The sequence below is a fragment of the Topomyia yanbarensis genome, chromosome 2 (genome assembly GCF_030247195.1).
Source record: "Topomyia yanbarensis strain Yona2022 chromosome 2, ASM3024719v1, whole genome shotgun sequence".
Lineage (NCBI taxonomy): Eukaryota > Metazoa > Arthropoda > Insecta > Diptera > Culicidae > Topomyia > Topomyia yanbarensis.
In genome coordinates, this window is record NC_080671.1 from 391369729 (window position 1) to 391388941 (window position 19213).

The following is a 19213-nucleotide window of genomic DNA, read 5'->3' on the forward strand; positions in this document are numbered from 1 at the left end:
AAAGATTGCCAGGTAATTAGTGCACTTTCTGCACCAGGTATCATATTAAGTGTATCTACTATACGATATGATGGCCAGAAGGATTGATAAGCAACCCAAGCTCCCCAAATTTTGAATATGTAAATCTTCGTAAATACAATTTAAAGTAATCCGAATATTTAAAGAAATTTAGATTTAAGCAATCATAATATAAAAAAATTTTAACCCATCTTTTCTATCCTCCTTAGGTGCACAAAAAGATCTACGTTCCACTCTCGGGTCTGTTCCAGCGAGGACGTCTGTATAAGGCTCAATCTTGCGGTTCGATAGTACGCGACAAGGTAAATGTGAATCCAAACGGCGCCGGTGCTATTGGGCGAGGATCATCCAACTCCAACGCTCGTCATTCGACCATCTTCAATGAAAAGAACCGGTTCATTAAAAACTGCTTGAGCGGTTCACGGTTGCTCGGCAGTGATGGCGACATCAATCATAACGGTAACAGTTTCTTAACATTGTCATCCGGAACTGCTACCGGTACGACGATGGCTAATGGGAGTGTATCACCGACGGAATTGGTAGTGTCAACTGGCGGTGCTACTGCCAGTCCGTGTGGAATGACAGAGTGTCCAACCGGAACGCCCACATCAGTGCCAATCAAGACCGCGTAAGAATTAGAGATTAGAATGTGTAGTGGAGTACAACACTGTTGACTATTGACTAGCAACAACTTACCACGGCTTTTATTTCACGCTCTTAGCAGCGTTTTCATTCAACGGATTTGTTTTTTTTTAACACTTTCATATAGGCTGAATGTTCCTTATGAGGGAGCGTCATGATCATAAATATTTACTTCCACATCTAGCAAGGGCTCCGTGTGTGCACTAAACTAAATATAAATCACGGATACAGCTAAATGCGCCAAAGAGATCTCAAAAGTTGAACTCGAATATCAGAAAAGGATGGCTTGATCCGTCCAGGTTTTATCTTCCCTTTTTTGACTGCACCCCCACCAACGTAAAACTGGTAGAGCTGATGCTGAAAGCGTACAACGTGTTGATCAATTTAGAATCTATGTGCAATAATTAAGAGCTTAGTTTTCTGTGGGTTTAGAGAGAGCAAATTAATCAGTTCTGACAAATATTATTAAACCTGTGTTTTTGTTTTATTCGTAGCATCGAACGTTTTTGTTTTAAGGAATAGCAATGTTGTCCAAAGCTAAATTTGAATAAATTGTAACATTTTCTCGTGAAGGTTTGTAAACCCTCGTAAAATTTTGAAATAACAACTAATTACACACCGGAATAAGCTACAGACTACCTACTTTGTATGTGCTGTGCACAGGTTTTTTTTTGTCGATGAATGGAAGGAAAATACGCGGCAGCATCATACACAATGCAAATCTAATATAAGTTCTTGTTTGTTTTCTCCTTTACAATTGGATACAAAAATGAGAAAAGATCACCTTTCACCGCTTTTTATCTGTAATCTCCCGAATAAGTATCTAGTTAACAGAATCTAACTAAAAAGGTGAAGCTGTTCCAGAACAACAAAGTTACTAGAACGGGTGCATACATTGTAATATTTTATCCTGTAACTATTTACGCTAGGAAACAGAACATTGAAACCGTCAGAATCCTCGGTTAACATATCGCACGATTAGTTCAATTGTTGAGAAGTAAACTATTTTTAAATTTTTGAAAAAGTATCAGAGATAATCGCGCAAACGATAAGTGGCTTAGTAAAACAGCGCAGAATGATTTAAACTGTTATGCATTAGCTAGCATTATAGTTTTAGAATAGCTCAAGCGTGAAACAATTTTACTGTCTGTTTTTACTAGACGTAATACGACTTATAATTTTCAGATATTTAGCGTGCAAGATATATCTGTTCCTCTAATAATCGCTAAAATGACATCTATCTTCCAATTGTTTGCCGTATTCATCGATATTAGTCAGAGCGAACTCAAATTATTGAGCTTCTCTGGCTGCTACTCCTTTATCGATCTGGACTACCTGAAGTTTCACAGGGAATCAGTAGATAATTATGCTCGGGAGTTGCGAAACATCTTTCAATGTGCAACTCCTGATAATCCTAAAGGGCTTATTGATTAAAACCGGCGCCGGCCAGGCCCGAACGTAGATCGCGGAAGGAAAAGGAAGGGATGTTAGTCTGATACTTGCTGTATATGCTACTGCGCAAGTATCACGGGAGGATATTTGTTAGTAAGTATAGGGGTAAGATTCTTATTCATATTCAATTTTCCCATCAGCCTATGTCCGCTACGAGGCCAAAGACCGACACCCGAGAGGTGACTCGATTATCTGGACTTCAACTTATCTCAACTTATGGACCGGGGACCAATGGCTTTACTTCCCTTCCGAAGGCAGACGAGACCACAGATTTTTTCACCTCAGAAAAATCTCAACGGCCTCGGTTGGGATTGAACACAGATCAACTGGGATGGGTGGCGGTCACGCTTACCACTCAACCACCGGTGTCGTCCAGATAGATTTCAAATTGTTGATTTTCGATAAACTATTCATCTCTACGGTAGGGTTTTGATGCCCAAATATTCTGATTTTGTAGCTATTGCATGAGGTGGAGGGCACAAGACCGGTATTATACTATTAATGCTGGTTTCGGTAAACACACGCAGAAATAGCCAACAGAATTTGAGATTTCGCATTTCCAGTTTTACATTTTTTTTATTTATTTTTGCCTTTGTCCTATATTTTTTATTATAGAGGCTTTAACCTTAGGGGCCATGCATAAATGACGTAGCATTTTGGGGGGTAGGGAGGGTATACCAAATTTGTGACGAAGTGTGACGAGGGGGAGGGTAGGGTCAGAAGTTGTGCGACGTAGCATTAAGTTTAAACCCATTGTTTAGAGAAAACAATGTAATGATCCTCCATTTTCAAGAGAAATAAATTTAAATTCAAACAAGTTACTTTTGATGCGGTTTTTCATGAGATAAATTTTACGATTCGCGGAATTACAAGTTCGCAAAAATACGAAAAGATTTTGTATGCGGATTTAACTTGCTACATTAGTTAGCTAATGTTGCTAACTAGTAGACTTAGTTTGGAAGCTGCATTAAATTTTCACTTCGGATTCAACCAAATAAAATTTAGTAATTTGGATGAACGTATGCTTCTTAGAATCATTGGCAGCTGCAGGATTGTGAACTGAGAGAACTTCTCTTCATGCTACCCTTGACATATAAAATTCAAAACAAAGCTATCAACACTATATTTGTCATGAAATGGGCTTATTTTACACGCGATTTGCTGTTATAATGAAAATGCTGATAAAAGTTGTCAAACATTTTGAAAGGACATGTATTTAAAATAATTGAAAAACATTTGTAATTTTTTTTCATCCCCCGATCGCTCTGCATAGGACAAGGGGTAGGGGGTAGGTAAATGCTACGTTATTTATGAGGGGGAGGTTAGAATTTTGTGATCAAATGCTACGAAGGGGGAGGGAGGGGTCAAAAATCGCCGAAAAAAAGCTACGTCATTTGTGTACGGCCCCTTAGGGTTATTTGCCTCTCTTCGGGTTAGAACAATTTCTTTTGGCAAAATGTCTAACCCTATGTGCGGGCTTGTGAATCGAACCGAGGTGGGCTGCGTACAAGGCAATCGATTTACCAAATACGCTATACCCGTCCCCCGCATATCTAGTTATAACGCATTAAAAAAGCAAAAATCGATGCCAACGAACCAAAATTAATTTTCTTCCTTACTGTTCTCCTAGCGTAAACCATCATTCTCACATAAGCACCCACAATTATGTAGCCAACAGCACTTTGCAGCTTTTTTTATTCTTACGGAAATAACACTACACTGTAGCAAACCACTCGAGCAGTTTCTGTATTTTTTATATGAAATGAAGTAAGGATGTATGTATATTCTAGAGAAATCACAAGATATTGATAACTCACAGTAATTGGAAATATGTAATAACTAATAAAATAACAAGGGAAGAACTAAAAACAAGCTGGACTTGTAAAGAAGTTATATATTTAAATAGATACGATGAAGAAGAAAAAATCATTAGTTCAATATTTAACTTTATATTTCGCGCATTTTACTTTTTAAGATGAATTTACACATTGATATAAAATTGCAATGTAAGGGAATCTAGAAAACAAACATGCTAGTGAAATTGTACTCGTATTTCTCGACCGAAACAGAACAGATCTACTGAATAACTCAACCCTACTTATACGATATAAACCATCCGAATGATCTTGTAACGGTTATTTTTTTTAATCAAACCATACCATACTGCAGCCGGCTAAGACAAACATGCGCGTGTTCGTTATCCAAATATCTACTATCAGCAAAATACAGCTAAACTAAATGCCTACTTGCGCAAAAAACTACCCTATCTACTTAAACTATCTCCCAAATCACATTCTCTCACATACGAAATCAAAAATAAACTAGACACATAACGTTACGAGGAAAATCACCTTGCGTAAATCAATTTGTAATGTGTAATTGTAATATGAATGGTTTTCTCCGCTAGAAGTTCGTTATAGAATTGGGAATAAACTCGCGGCAGATAAGTGAATGTTCCCAGCTAACGGCAGTTTTTGCAGGAATTAAGCATATGAGTCGCCTTGTATGCTTACTTAAGTGGATGTTACCATCGAGGAGGCATGTAAAATACACTAAATTCGATAATTTTCAAATATAATATTTTTGTTAACGACGTAATAAGATTGTAGCGTAAATTTCGGTTTAATTTATAAAAAGAAACAGAATCCAACATGATGGTTCAAGATTCAATTAGTTAATCAGTCGATCTGCACGAAGCGCGATAGCTTTTCAAGTCTATCCGATGCCTGTTCGATTGCTTATGGTCTGGCGTTCTGCATTAGATTTGAAATTTTTATGTAAATTAGTATGGAAACCAACTTTTTTGGCATCTCATTTCTAGAGATCAGTTTTTCCTTATATATAGTTCCGGTGATCGCGTATTTTGCGGGCTGGTAAAACTGCAGCGTATAGCTTAGGGGATCTCGGTCCGTCCCACGGGACAAAAATTTGCAAAATCTGATGTAGTGGCTGTCTGCCAAGTAAACACCGGTCCTCGGGAGGACTAAATTTTGCACCCGCTTGTCTCGAAGTTTGTAACGTCAAGCCCTCGATTTTGTCTATTTATTTATTTCATCTTTGCGACAAGCGCATACAGATTACAACTTAAAACATAGAACTCAAACTTAATATTATTTAACAAAGGCGCACAAAACAAACAATATATAACGGTTAACTCTACGGAATAGTTTACAAAATTGGTAATTTCATATCACATTTGTTTTAACGTACATCGTTCGGACTCCACACTCCATATTGATCGTGAAATTCGCGAAAACAAATTCCCGTGGCCAGGTTGATGGGCGTAGTGCGGTTTGTTTTAGTTTAGCGTCTATTCCCACTTTGAACGAAATAAAAGGCATCAAAGTTTCATTCTTCCAATCTGGCACTAACTTTTTCACTACTACTGCGGTAGGTCCAAGTGCGGCAGCAACCATATTGGAGATATCTGTTTCGCTCGTAGAATTTTTGACTCTTGTAAAGAACAACCAACATAAAGAAGGACTTGACATTGATGAGTGGCCATAGTTAGATCCATTTCCAGTGCCTTGCAGCAGTCTCGTCGAAGATAAAGGAGATGATTGAACGGAAAAAGAGTCCTCTCGTGTGCGTAGATCAGTGTGCGAGCGGGAAATTACAGCTACAGTTTGTTAAATATCTTCAATTTGCTTTTTCAATTTACAAACCTCCTCGAGCAATGCTGAATCTTCCGTCTGGGATTGTGCATGAAAAGCAATAGAAGGGGCACGAATAGGAATAATCGCAGCAGCGTTGGACAGCAGCTCACGCTTATCACGAAACGCTTGGATATGACAAACATCACTCAAAATATCGGTACATGGTGTGCACATCCAGTGAATATTACGATGCTTATTACAACTCGTCACTTCTGAGATACTTAACGCGACACATTCAGCATGGTATCGGTCTGAGCAGAAACCACCACACGCAATACTGTGCTCGACCGGTGTAATACATACGGCGCATTTTCTGCAAATCATCTCGGCGGCTTTGGTAGAGAGAAGTGGTTCGTTACTATTGTCTATAATAGGCTAGTTTTACGTTGAAAAGATCTCTACAAAACAACTTCTCGCAACTGATAATTTAACAATATTTCCCGAATGACTTATGACTTCACTTCGATCACTTAATATGTACGTATTAGCGCAAATTACACAATTTTGAAGGCACGGCGAAAAAACACATCAGTCTCGTACAGGAGTCGACTAGCCTGTATAGTCTGTATCATACTCCTAACAACGCGTGCTAAGTCGTCAGTTATGAGGATTCCATGAGAAACCGGCCGACCGCAAAATATGACCATCGTCGATTCGAACGAAACTTTACATTTGTGTTCGGTTTATGAATCTCCATGATTTTTTCTGGCAATTTCAATATTCTGATACAAGAGGAATTTTTCAAAAGGGCGTAGAAGTTTCTACGTGCAATAATTAAAAAAATTTGTTCGATTACACTATTTTATACAGTAAAACTATCTGAGAACGAAATACAGGTAATGAATACTTCTGCGCGAAAAAAATATATACTGAAAAAAAATTTGTGTCATTTTTTACAAAAACAAAAATTTATGATGAAAAGTTAAATTACAAAGAAACCCATTTTTTTAATTTTGTCAACAAAAATCTAAAGAGAAAGGAAACATTTTGAATGTAGTTTCATGATGGAGAAATTGTCAGCAAAAAAGTGTTTCTAACAGTAACTTTTTACATGTTTTTAAATTTCATACTATACATATGTTTTTGGTGGAAAAAAATTCCAAATATCTCGAAAACTATCGCATTTTGGAAGAAATTTGTTAAATGCATTTTGATTTAAAATGATACTTAGAATTATATTCTGTAATAAAATTGTTTTGTATGTCAATTAGTATGAAATGAAATTAGAAAAAAATGGGTTTTTTGTAATTTAAATTTTTATCATGATTTTTTGTTTTTGTGAAAAATGACAACATTTTTTTCAGTGCATATTTTTTTCTGGAAGAAGTATTCATTACCTGTAACTCGTTCTCAGATAGTTTTACTGTATAAAATAGTGTAATAGAAAAAAATTGAAATTATTGCACGTAGAAAAGTTTACGCCTTACCCAGAGACCTTAATCGCACTGCTCTGTCGTCTATGCTACCTGATATTCGTTGTGGAATATTGTTTGTTTGTGGACCATTCATAGACAATGTTTCGCAGAAAAAATACTATATACACTTCCCGTCGAAGCACATTGCAAATTGTTGGTTTTATTATCCCCGCTCCACTAACAAGTCTCAAATTAATTTTTAGTTTGTATCTCGGTAATTTATGTTACGTCACGCTTTTCCCCAACTGTCAATACGCGACATCATTTATGAACGACTCCTTGGTGATATGTTTAGAGCAGACAACACAATGAAAAATAGGTTAGACAGGGTTTTAGTGCGCTTTAAGCACCTTGTGTCACATCTTTATGTTTGTTATACATAATAAGAATGCCAAATCATGTGGTGTATTGACCGGAAGATTAGAGAAGAACACCCCCCCCCCTCCCTTCTCTCCAAGGATTAATTTTACAATAAAAATAGTTTTATCTGTCATAAGTACTAACAGGTTATCGTACCCAATAAAATTACAAATTAATATGCAATTTGAAAACATGTAAGTTATTTTTTTCCAAAACGTTTATTTGACACGGCATTTGCGACAGCTTTTTACGTCGAAGTTTTTTTCTTTACAAAGCACGTTACAAAAAGTTTTTTTTTCTGTTCTTTTAGCTATTCCCAACTATTAGTGATTAGTTTTTCTTAGATTCTTGTATTTTATAATGATCTAAAGCCGTGTGGTGTCCGGCGGGCTGAAATCTTTTTGCACTATTTCAACCAAGAATAGAACCTCTGGGAACTGCTCCCATGTCGTAAGAGGCGACTAACAACATGCTAGGAGTTCCTAGGCCGAGGTTTTGTTCCGTACCGAAGACTTAATCTGGGCGGACCTTAAGGTTTTCCATATTACCCTCTTTCCAGTCTGTATTTAGTGAATCACTGACATATACCTTTTCTGATTCGCCTTTCTTGATTGTGTACCAACGTTTTAAGTTTCTTCTGGCGGTTGTATATTAGCCGTAAATGACGAAATCTAATTCTACATTGTTCCAAAGCTTTGGCTTAAAAACCGTTTTTAAAAAATGGAAACTTTCATGCAGGAAATTTATTGAATTGGCCTAAGATGGAGCTGTCGAATTTCACAAAAAGCTTTTTATGTTGCAAGTGATCTGTAGTTGTGTTAAATTAGGTATTTTCCTATTATATTTGGAACCGTCTACCGACAAATCTACATTTACGAATACCTCCAAAAGTGACTTCTTGAGGTCGCATGAAGGCCTGACACTAGCTTTATGATACTTTTGCTTTTCTAAACAGTAATAAAAATCTCAACATTCAAGAACTTCACTTTGTCAGAAAATGTAGGGCCATCGGAAGCTAAAACTTCGTAAAATCGCACTCCTGGTCCTTTTTTCAGTGCAGTACTCTACGTCACTCGTTCAAATTTGCACCGCTCTTATGGTAGTCGGTATTTGCTAGTATTACTGTTCTCCCATCCATTCTGGTAGTCAAACGGTGGGATAGCAAAATTCTTACAAGTTTCCTATCTCATGCCTCCACGCGATTCTAAGTCTATTGATGACATTTGGTCCTTAGACCGCAGAATGAGAGGGTGCGAACAGAATGAGAGGGTGCGAACAGATCTAGTCGAGAAAACATTGCCGTAAAAATGAATAGTTGATCGGAAATTAGCCCCAATACGACTAATCTGACTAGTATCTATGAACACGGCTCAATACGTATTGAAAATTCGCCGCGTCTGTTTTTATGAACCTAATTTAATGCTCCGTTATTGCTAACAAGCCCGTGCATCAGATTAACAATCCTTTATATTTCCCTTCAGTGTTCGGTATTATCGCTCGTATACTTGTATTCCACAAACAATCCGATATGGAAAATAAGAAATACTTTCCTTGATTTATAACATCTCGCGCTATTTTTGCCAGTATAATATGCTGTCACTTGGTAGTTTTCAAGCCAATAAATATATCGTAGAGAAGAAGTAGCGAGTTCTGTCCAAATACTGTTGCAATAAATAGTGATCCGGCCCATTACGCAGATTACGATCGGCTGTGTGGAGTTCAAATTGTTTTTGTTTAGGGAACATAGTATACTCTCGGTAGCCGGCTGCCCAGAGTTTAAAAATAACCAAAAACTAAACAAGATCATCTCTTTTTCGAGTGATCGTGCACTCGAAGACTAACTAAACAACTACCTAATAAAATATGCTTTACAGGTCGCATCGTTTGCTTGGAGCGAATCCTAGACCTGATACCCTTCCAAACCACCAACTCCGCGACACCTATGGAAGAGTCTGATGAATCGTCGTCCTTCCGTTAAGTAGGTGGAGCATCAACACTTCCTGTCTACCTTATCCTTTATCCTTCCCCGTGAACGATGGAGATGGGGGCGGCCGGCAATGATGGCTATCATGCTGTTGAGGTTTTAATATGGGTCGGATTGGTATGAATTCCTACTTACCACTTCCTAAGCAACTCTTATTAGATAATCAGCAGTCAAACATGATGAAGTCAGTGTGCAATCCGCCAAAATCATCGTCACAACGCAACGCAACGCAACGCAACGATTCTTGTATTTCATAATGATCTAATATTTTGAGTGCATTTATTTATATTTTTTCTGCTATTGTGTGAATTAAAAACAAAATTGAAAAATCTAGGACACCTATAAATTGATGAATGATAAGCCTAAGATGAATCTAATTAAATTTTGACAGGAACTGTTTTCAAAAATTATCGATAAGTTCCATGTACAGAGGATCGCGGTAACCCAGAATGTCTCTAACAGGAACATGGATTGGTCTTCCTCGGACTTGTAAAGAATCTACTAATTTGGATCAGGTTTCACGATATTCAGTGCACGACCAAACAACATGGTCAATGTCGTGGTAATACTCTCCAAAAGCACAATGATTACACTCTGCGAGCCCAACACGGCGACGATGCGCATCTAAAGTATAATGATTGGACATGAACAGTAGGACATTCCAAAGGCCCCCTCCCTTCTCATATTGTGACAAATGTCAAAGTAAACTCAGATGACAATTTCACATCATTGGGACAATTATAAATTAGCGCCCACTTCGCTTGAAATTTTTGAAATTAGTACTATGGGAAAAAATACAGGAAAATGCTATAACTTTTGAAGTGGCACTCATAAAATTACAATTTATAACTCATCTTAAAGTAGATAGCCTTAGTACTTGAATGGAAATATTTCTGTATTTCGAAAAATACGGGAAAGTGGGATACTCGGTCAGTTTGTTCACAAAATCATCTATTTTTAATAATTTGTCCGCTCCGTGATGCAAATCATACATATTTTGCAGTTTTTCTAATGTGAAAAAATCTCAGAAATCGAACGGAACCTTTTTGATCTTTGTCCAAATGCGAGAAGTTGGGGTTATAGGGCTTTTTGTCATTCATATTAAATTTTATCATTTTCTCTATTATTCTTCATTCAATAAACTTTTAATAAACTGTACTCAACTCCACTTTTAATAAACTGAACCTTGTTGAACGTGGAAAATCCTCAGGAACACAATAAAAATAGATTCGTTACCGCAACAATTCGTTTGCCTTGTACGCAGCGCACCTGGCTTCGAGTCCCGACCCCGCACATATGGTTAGAAATTTTTCATAAGAGATTTTTCTAACTCGAAGAGGCGAATGACTTTAAGGTTAAAACCTCTATAATCGAAATATAAAAAAAACGTAACAATTCATAAACATCAAATTTTCTGACATTTAGCCTCGATCTCATATTTTTATCATTAAATCGCACATAATAACTCCATTTAACAACAAATTCTTATTTGATATACTAGTTTTAGTGTAAAATGCTCTTAGGGATCACATGACAAAAGGCCCTATAACCCCAAATTCTCGTATTCGGACAAAGGTCAGTAAGGTTCCGTTCGATTTCAGTGATTTTTCCACATCAGAAAAACTGCAAAATATGTACGATTTGCATCACGGAGCAGAAAAAATATTAAAAATAGGGGATTTTGGAGACAACCTGACCCAGTACCCTACTTTCCCGTCTTTTTCGAGCGACATTAAAAAATTTCCAATCGACGTGGGCGGGGGTCTAGAATTGTCCAAATGATATGAAATTTGGCATCTGAGCTTACAGTGACATTTGTCAGAATATGAGAAAAAATCTTTTTTTTTAAAATGATGCATGCTATGCTCTTTGAAAAAATAGCTCTGGAGTCAAAATGATCTACTTGATTGTGGAAAACGTTTAGTTTTTTAGACAGGTGAAACGTGTGAACGGTAACGATTTTAAAGATTTAAAGGACGAATCTTATGTTGTAATATTGAAAGAAAGGCTAGTTGACCCAAACACGAAAGGCGAAGTAAAATGCAAGATATATTAGATATTTAGATATTTTTAAGTGGGAGATATTTGTGCAGACTTACCACTCAACCGCCGTGACTTCCTCGCGTTGCTTTCATGGATACAGGGGCTCCGATGTTCGGCCAGAACACATAATCATCTGCCACTTCCCAAACGATAATTATCTGCCTCTTTAGTGTTGAGCTTCCTCTATTGCCGATTCATTAGAACTTGCGAACACCGCTGTAAAAGTGTGAATCTGATCGAATTTTGCAGGAACAAAAACGTTCCTCCTCGTTCATGTTGGGTACGTCTGTACTTCACCGACTCAGAAAACTTCTGACCCATTCGGTTTTGGTTTGACAACTCCAGTGCTGCCGTCATCCCGCGACTGACAACCCATCGCGGGTGGGATGCGTTCACGCTCTCCTGTCTTTTTTTACTGCGTGCTACACACTCCCGTCTAACACGTCATTATTGTACTTATGATTAACCTTTACCCACTTTAAACATAACAATGTATTCATACATGGAGCCACAAGCATCTGAATTACAAATAAAAAAAGCTATACTGCAAATTCCTGAGCGTTTTTTTTTGACAATTGTATTACATTATTTGTCTTAATACGCAAATAAACTTCAATTAGCTTTTTGTTTAGTCAGCTCCAATTCCTGTTATAACGCATCAAAGACAAAGACCAAAATGATTTCCGCAAGATGATTTGTAGACAAGCGTTATTCAGCCAAATTTACTAATCATACAATTTTTTACACAACGGGAAAAATTCTAATTGAAAACGAAGAAGTGGTCATGCAGTGGAATATAGATAACTAGTTCTAGGCTACACAACCAACACGATTGATGTTTTAATTGGGTAGTGAATAGGCTGTAATCCACAAAAGTGTTTAGTGATACAAATACAAGTCAATGATGCCACCAACAACCAGTCGTAAACACAACCACAACACATACACCCCAGTAAAATTCTTTGCTCGCACGCGTCGATTGTAATGAAAAGCAACACGAAGAAACATCCTTGCAAGTAGGTAATACATGGTAGCAGTGACGAGTTCGGGGCGGCACAAATACCCTAGTGACGGTGATGATGAATATTTAGTAAAGTTGGATGCCATGGTGCGGTGCCGTCAATCCTAAAAGTGGTACGTAGCGAACTTTGACGTGAACAGATATGCAATCAATTGAACTGAAGCATAGTGACCATTATGAAGCAAAACAAAAACCGTTACCATACAATATTTAAACATAAACTGAACAAAATCGAATAGCTCGGTGTTCTTGAGATGTGCTAATTCAGCCCAACTAACGATACAGTTGTGCTACAAAACAATGGAAACATTAACTGAAAAGGTAGAAGCCGATAACAGCCACGAAAATATCTATTCAAAAGAGATAAAAATATTACCCTGTTGAAAAAATCATCTAGCATTACTTACATTATTCCGAACATCCTCCAAAACACTCGAACACTGGTTGCAAAACACTCAAGTATATAAAAAAGGATGTTGTGATTTACAGCACCATGAAATTTGTTCATATTGATCGGTATTACGCATGGGAAAGCTTCTCTTTTCTATGTAAGTATAATAACGCCTTCGAGCCATTCTGCCGTGTCTTCTAAGGTTGCTGCGAAGTACCCGCCTTGTTTTCTCGTAGTGTATTAATTTCCGCTTTGTTGTTAACAAATTTCCTCAGATTTCGAGACATGTAGTAAGGCCTGTCGATGCCGTTGTTCAACTCAATATCCTTACAGAAGCAGAGGAAGATTGTATCGATTGCCATCTGCAAAATTTGCAAAAACTGTTATATGTATTAGAGGTTGGTTTAACTAAGAAAGCCTCAGAAAGCGGTCGTCTTTGAAAACGAAAAAAAGTTTTTTCGCTACTCTTTACACAATCGTCGTGAAAATCAATCAATGTATTCTGTATATGAATATTATTGAAAGATTTTTATAGCGATTTCGTCAACAGCGTGCAAAAAACTGCTTATTTCGTTTTTCAGAGATGGCCGCTTTGAGAGGTTTCTCTAGTCATTCTGCTTGATACGGTTTAATTTATTATCTCAAGCCAGTTGCTGGATCCTCACCTCATACATTGTCAAGAAGCAATGTGCAATCAGGTACACAGTGACACCCACCAGGATCAGCACAACATAGGGGTGGTACAGTTCGCGCTTCTGTTGCATCCAATCAACGCCAACAAAACCAACCAGTACAAGAACGAACAGTTTAGCTAGGATAAGAACAATACCGCTGACTAAATGTACTGCAGCAAACTTTGTAGCATTTGCCGATAGTATAATCATCGCACCTTTTCCAGCTCTGCAGAACGGTTGACCCTGTAAGGCTGTTACGATATAGGCACTTCTTTGGATCGGGTCCAACCATGAGACACAACAATTCAGACAGAAAAGACAACAAACTGAGCAGCACCGAGCACGGCTACTTAAGCGTCTCATACACTGTAAATTTAAAATTATGATCAAATATAAACTATACAACGACTATTCACTCACCCATGCGATTTTCAGACCCAGACGAATCAAGCGAGTGGTTGCTATAAGAAAAGATCCTAACGCTACGGTGCCTAGATGATATCGTAGTAGTAAAACGAAGCTTCTTTTCTCGGCATTGCCAAGCCTGGATTTGTCTACGGTGAAGTACCATGCCGTAATAGATCCGGCCGTCACCATGCGCTGGCAGTCGAACAGAAACTGACAAAACCAAACGATCGCAAATATGTTGTACCATCGTGTTACCAAAACCAGATTATCTTTTTCGTATACCACACTCTTTGCTACTAGCACGGGTTTTCCGGCGCTTTCGATAATCAAAATAAAATACACCGCTACGACAAACGACATCGTTAAGGTGGCAACTGTCTGGAACGAGGAATACTTCAAACTAAATTTTAATTTACATTGTGTGCTTAAAAATACCTACCAAAACAGGAACAACGAGCAGAAATAGCATCTTCCGGATAGCATTACCGGCTTCGTATAGCAGTTCTATAACCAGCGTAATCTTTCTCCACAACAAGAAAACCAATAGGAAAATTACTGCACTCGTCACGCTGGCTCCAACTGCATACCACAAATAGTTTCCCGAATAGTGATCCGATTCTCTTTCCAAGGTCCATCGACACCATAACCAAAATGTTCCGATCGAACAAGTCAGTACGGTTCCCACCAATGCCGTCCAGATTACCAGCCTTGGGGCACACCACAGAAACACTAGCATCAGTAATGAGCAAAACAACGCTAGCAGACAAAGCAAACATAGATCCAAATGGCAAGATTCCAAGTCCTGCCAGATTTCGTCGAGAATGCTCTGCGGCAGTCGGTTGGGATCAGACCGATTCAGGCGGAACCGTACACATCGGTTGAAGAACAGTTTACTACGGGTGACAATCGGATACGAAGCATGACTACAACAGCCACAGAAATGTTCGAAACAACTTACAATCCCTCATACTCAGGACACTCTGCTTCGCAGCTTCTTAACACTTGAGACGAGGACGATACAGCTGTTAACATTAAATACTTTTTGGTGGTCATATTTTCACCCTTGAAATGTTCCGATGAGATATACGGGGCAGGTTTTCAAGATAGAAATTAACTTACGGAGCAAAGGAGATTGATGTTTCGTGTGTTACTTCGTCCGCATACGTTCCCACAATCATCGTATCCATTTATAATACGGAACACGTCAGATTGTGTCAGACACAGGGATACTAAAATGAACTTAAAAAGGAGGTTTTAATTATGTGCCACTTATATTGTTGAATTTTTAATCCTGAATAAAGTATATCACGTGCAATCGGTTAATTTGCTGAACCTTCAAATGACATCAAAATCGAGAATACTGTTAGGTTTGTTGATGATCCAAGACAAAAATCTCATTAATATTGGGCATAATCGTAAAGCTAAACTAGGTACGTTACGGGGGATATCACTGTTTCTCATAGCGTTTTTGACTTGGCATAGCATCAGTTTTAGGTCGTTCTTTGCGGAGATAACTTAGCTTAATAACTTGTTATAGGCAAAAAGCTAATTATTTTTGAACAGAACTTTTCTGTTTTTTTTTAAACTGTCATTAGCTACCTATTTCGAACACTTACCAGACCAATAACGTACACTAATTTAACTATCAGAAAAACTACATCTGTGCATTTCCTATCTTTTCTAAAAGTGCTATCTTCATTTGTATTAAACTTCTTTCTTGGCTCTGAAACATACGACATAGGTATGTACTATATGAAAATTCTGAACAAAATCAAGCTTTATTACCAACATACAAAGGCATCTCGCAAAAAAGAACTATTGACGGGTTCCTCAGAGATAACCGTGCTGACTAGATTGCAGATATTATGTGTAGGTTATTGAATTATTGCTTGCAGTTTCGCCGCAATCAACATGAGTAAAAATACTTTACTTCGATTTGTTACTAGCAGAACAAAAATGGAAAACAGCGAAAACATGAACGACTTGATTCCTGTTTGCTCCAGTGAACTTAGTTTTTCCTGGTACTGAAACAAACCAAATATCTTATAGTCCTGTGACTATGTTAGTGTCAGATTCTGATGATACAGAGTCAAAACGTAAATTCCATAACTAATTTAGTTATAGGTTTTGCTCTCTTCACGCTCGCAAAGATGGTTTTAAACAATTTTCTCCTTAATGAACATAGTTTTTACCTATTTTTTCTCCACTATGAAGAAATTAAGTATAGTGCATATTGCGGTGGCTTGCTACGCCAAACCAATTTTCGATTTCATTAATTCTCATCAGCCTAATCAGAGCTCCTGGATCATCAACTTCGCAGTGCAATATCCAACACGTTAGCCCAAGCTGAACTATTCGTTATGCAGAATAACTTAAAACACGTGGTTAAAAATGACAATGTTGGAATCATGATTCCCGTGTATATAGAAAATGGCTATATAGATGTAAGGTTACATGGCTTATTACCGCGTACCCTTCCTGAGCGAATAGCAAAATGTATGTCGCAGTACGGAGAAGTACTTGGAGAAACTTCCTGGATATTTATAATGGTGTTCTTGTGGTGAGGATGCGGGTCGGAAGACCTATTCCCCCCTACTTGATTATAAACTCAAAACTCTCGGAACTAATATTGAACAAACTACGCTATGCACCCGTGAAGGGCAAATTCCTAAGTGCGAGTGCTCGGTGTAATCGGTCAGCACACCATGGAAAACTTTGCACGGAAGATGCAGAGGAGAATGCCACCTGTATCTTCCGCGATTGCCAACTCATCTACGGAAAACCAAACCAAAAAAGGAATTTTCAATGCCAATACCTGAACCACAAACGGAGGCCAGACTTGTGTCAGCTGTTTAAGCCATAATGACAACCGCAAAAGAAGCATCCAGAACCCCAACATCAATCGTAAGCAACAACGGTGAGGAAGTTAATAACAATGATGACGGATTTACACTGGCCACCGGTAAGTGCAAGAAGCAGGGGAGAATGTCTGATTACGAGCACCGAGCCAGCTTTAACGATGATGACACGGTAAACCATTGCATTAAAGTGTTTAACATCACTTTCCTGACAGTTCATAGAGCAAGCTCATGTAAACAAGCTCGCTGAACTGTCATTTTTTCAAGCATTTTTACTCGAATGACGTCATCTTACAATGTTCCGTAGGTAAGCTGACACACGTTTCCCCGCCGCAAAAGAAGGTCTCCGCGCGCAATAAAAAGGCGCCAACGAGATTCAACGTATTGCGAATCTTTTCTTAAAAGTTAAATCCACATTTCGACTTTTCAGCCATGCGCCACCGGGCCGTGCGTTGAATTACGCGCCCATTTAATTTGCATTAGTGCGAGTGAGAAAACATTTTGACGTTTGTTTTTGTTTCGAGCTCACTTGAGTGTTTCCCATATAGCAACAACTCGACGAAATGCTAGATTATCTTGAGATAGACAATATAATCAATAATATTTGTTTTAATTTATATTTCTCCTATAGACAGGCTATGCACCCGAGCAGAGTCTGACAACAAATTAAAAACTAAACTTGATATTGTGATGTTCGGAAAATGATTACTCATGTTTTTGTTGTTTTAGTCATTCTAACGGTTAAAAGATCAAAATTGAGAGCAGCAAAATTGTCCTATAACATTAAACAGAAAACTAATTCTGCTATCAGTGAGAGTAAATTGAAAGCTCATTGAGATGTTGAAAATTTTTTATGACAAAATTTGTATTCACTTTGATGTAAGAAATATAAACATAGAAAATTCTTCTAAGAAACAAAGATAGCAAAATGAGATCAAAATTTGATGTCATATTTAAAAAATCAAAAACTGATAGCAATCGGTTACATCGGTTATTCGGAGATGGCCGAACCGATTTTATCGAACTTGGTCTCAAATGAAAGGCATAACGTTCCCAAAGCTGCTGTTGAATTTCATTTAAATTCGACTTCAGGTTCCGGAGCTATGGGTTGAAGAGTGTGGTCACACATTAAATTCCCATATAAGTCGGAATTAAATGTGTTTTCAATTGTTTGGATTTATAGTTTCAGCTCACTGAGGCCCAATCAAACCGACGCAGGACAAAATCTCATTTTTTTTTGGATTTTTCATGATTTCACATTTTTTTTAATTGTAAACATTGAATAGAGTCTTCTAAAAATATTAGTCTTGAGGACGAAAGATAGATTTTTTTACAGAACTTCAAAGGTGAAATAGATCATCAATTCTGAAAAAAAAACTATATTTGAACCGGTTATTCAAATAAATATATCTATTTAGTTAAGATTCCGATTAGGATCGAACTGGTTTCATTTGAAAGCTTATTCTCTGGACTTATACTTGCCATCCGATTTAACCGATGCAAACCTTTCTTCTCGCTCAGACATGAATAATGAATAATAAATCGTGGATTAAATTAAAAATGTAACGTCCCAAGTGACTGTAATTTTTTGAAATAGTTCGGAAAGACCGCTTGTAGTCAATGACAGTTGAAAATTAATGTACTTTCCCAAAATGCCAAACGGCTGAACCGATTTCCGTCAAAATTTACACGTAGTGGACATTTGTTATGGAGCGTGTTTGTGTTGCTGTTGGTTTGGGGATTATCTGCCCGCCAGATGGCGCTACGGAACAAATTATGTTTTACTCCTATTTCGTAGAAAGTCGCAGAAACGTGCGACGGGTTTTAGCTAGTAATTTATAAATGTCTCTCCGTATTATCAACAATTGAAACAATGTTTATTATGCTAAAAATTCACACCATTTTTTTAATGAATTTTCAGATATAATGCACGTTATATTCGTAAATGTTGAATTTTTGAGCCACCCTAAGTGCCAAAATTTTAAAGTACAAAAATAAAAAATTAACATCAAATACAAATTCAGCACCACAAAATTACCCCAATGTGAAATTTTCATCAAATTCGGGCTACTTTTGAGGTTTTTTCCGACTTTAGTATGGAAGGGGATCACTGTGAAAAATTATGCAATCGCACTGAAAATCGATTACTTAACAGAGGCCCAAAGGGCCGAAACTCATACCATGTGTGTGTGTGCTTATGAGTGTGCATGTGTGTATATATTTTACCAACAATTGCACATCTGTTACTTGAAGATAATCGAATCGATTTTCTAAAACTTAGTCTCAAATGA

General features: G+C 37.6%; 2 protein-coding genes across 11 annotated transcripts in view; one reads left to right on the plus strand and one right to left on the minus strand.

Moving 5' to 3' along the window:
- LOC131684799 (SNF-related serine/threonine-protein kinase) overlaps window positions 1-12983 on the plus strand; it is a 140489-nt gene extending 127506 nt beyond the window's left edge. For all 10 annotated transcript variants that reach the window (XM_058967948.1, XM_058967945.1, XM_058967944.1 and 7 more), the window contains exon 13: window positions 228-12983. In XM_058967948.1, coding sequence (XP_058823931.1) covers window positions 228-650 — 423 coding nt within the window. In that variant the 3' untranslated portion in view covers window positions 651-12983. The remainder of the gene's footprint in view (window positions 1-227) is intronic.
- Window positions 12984-13029: 46 nt separating this feature from the next.
- Window positions 13030-15780, minus strand: LOC131684801 (choline transporter-like protein 1). Its single transcript, XM_058967954.1, has 8 exons — window positions 15681-15780; window positions 15184-15303; window positions 15023-15126; window positions 14504-14957; window positions 14077-14442; window positions 13872-14022; window positions 13648-13793; window positions 13030-13344 (listed from the first exon to the last, which is right to left on the minus strand). Exons 3-8 carry the CDS (start codon window positions 15115-15117, stop codon window positions 13180-13182), a joined length of 1377 nt encoding a protein of 458 aa, XP_058823937.1. The 5' UTR covers window positions 15118-15126; window positions 15184-15303; window positions 15681-15780; the 3' UTR covers window positions 13030-13179.
- Window positions 15781-19213: the final 3433 nt, after the last annotated feature.

Excerpts from the sequence above, each read along its gene's own strand:
- LOC131684801 (XM_058967954.1), bottom strand. The coding sequence starts at position 15,117 with ATGACCACCAAAAAGTATTTAATGTTAACAGCTGTATCGTCCTCGTCT. Across the intron at positions 14,958-15,022 it reads TGTCCTGAGTATGAGGGATT|TAAACTGTTCTTCAACCGAT; the intron begins GTAAGTTGTTTC and ends TGTCACCCGTAG. Across the intron at positions 13,345-13,647 it reads GCTTCTTGACAATGTATGAG|ATGGCAATCGATACAATCTT; the intron begins GTGAGGATCCAG and ends CAAATTTTGCAG.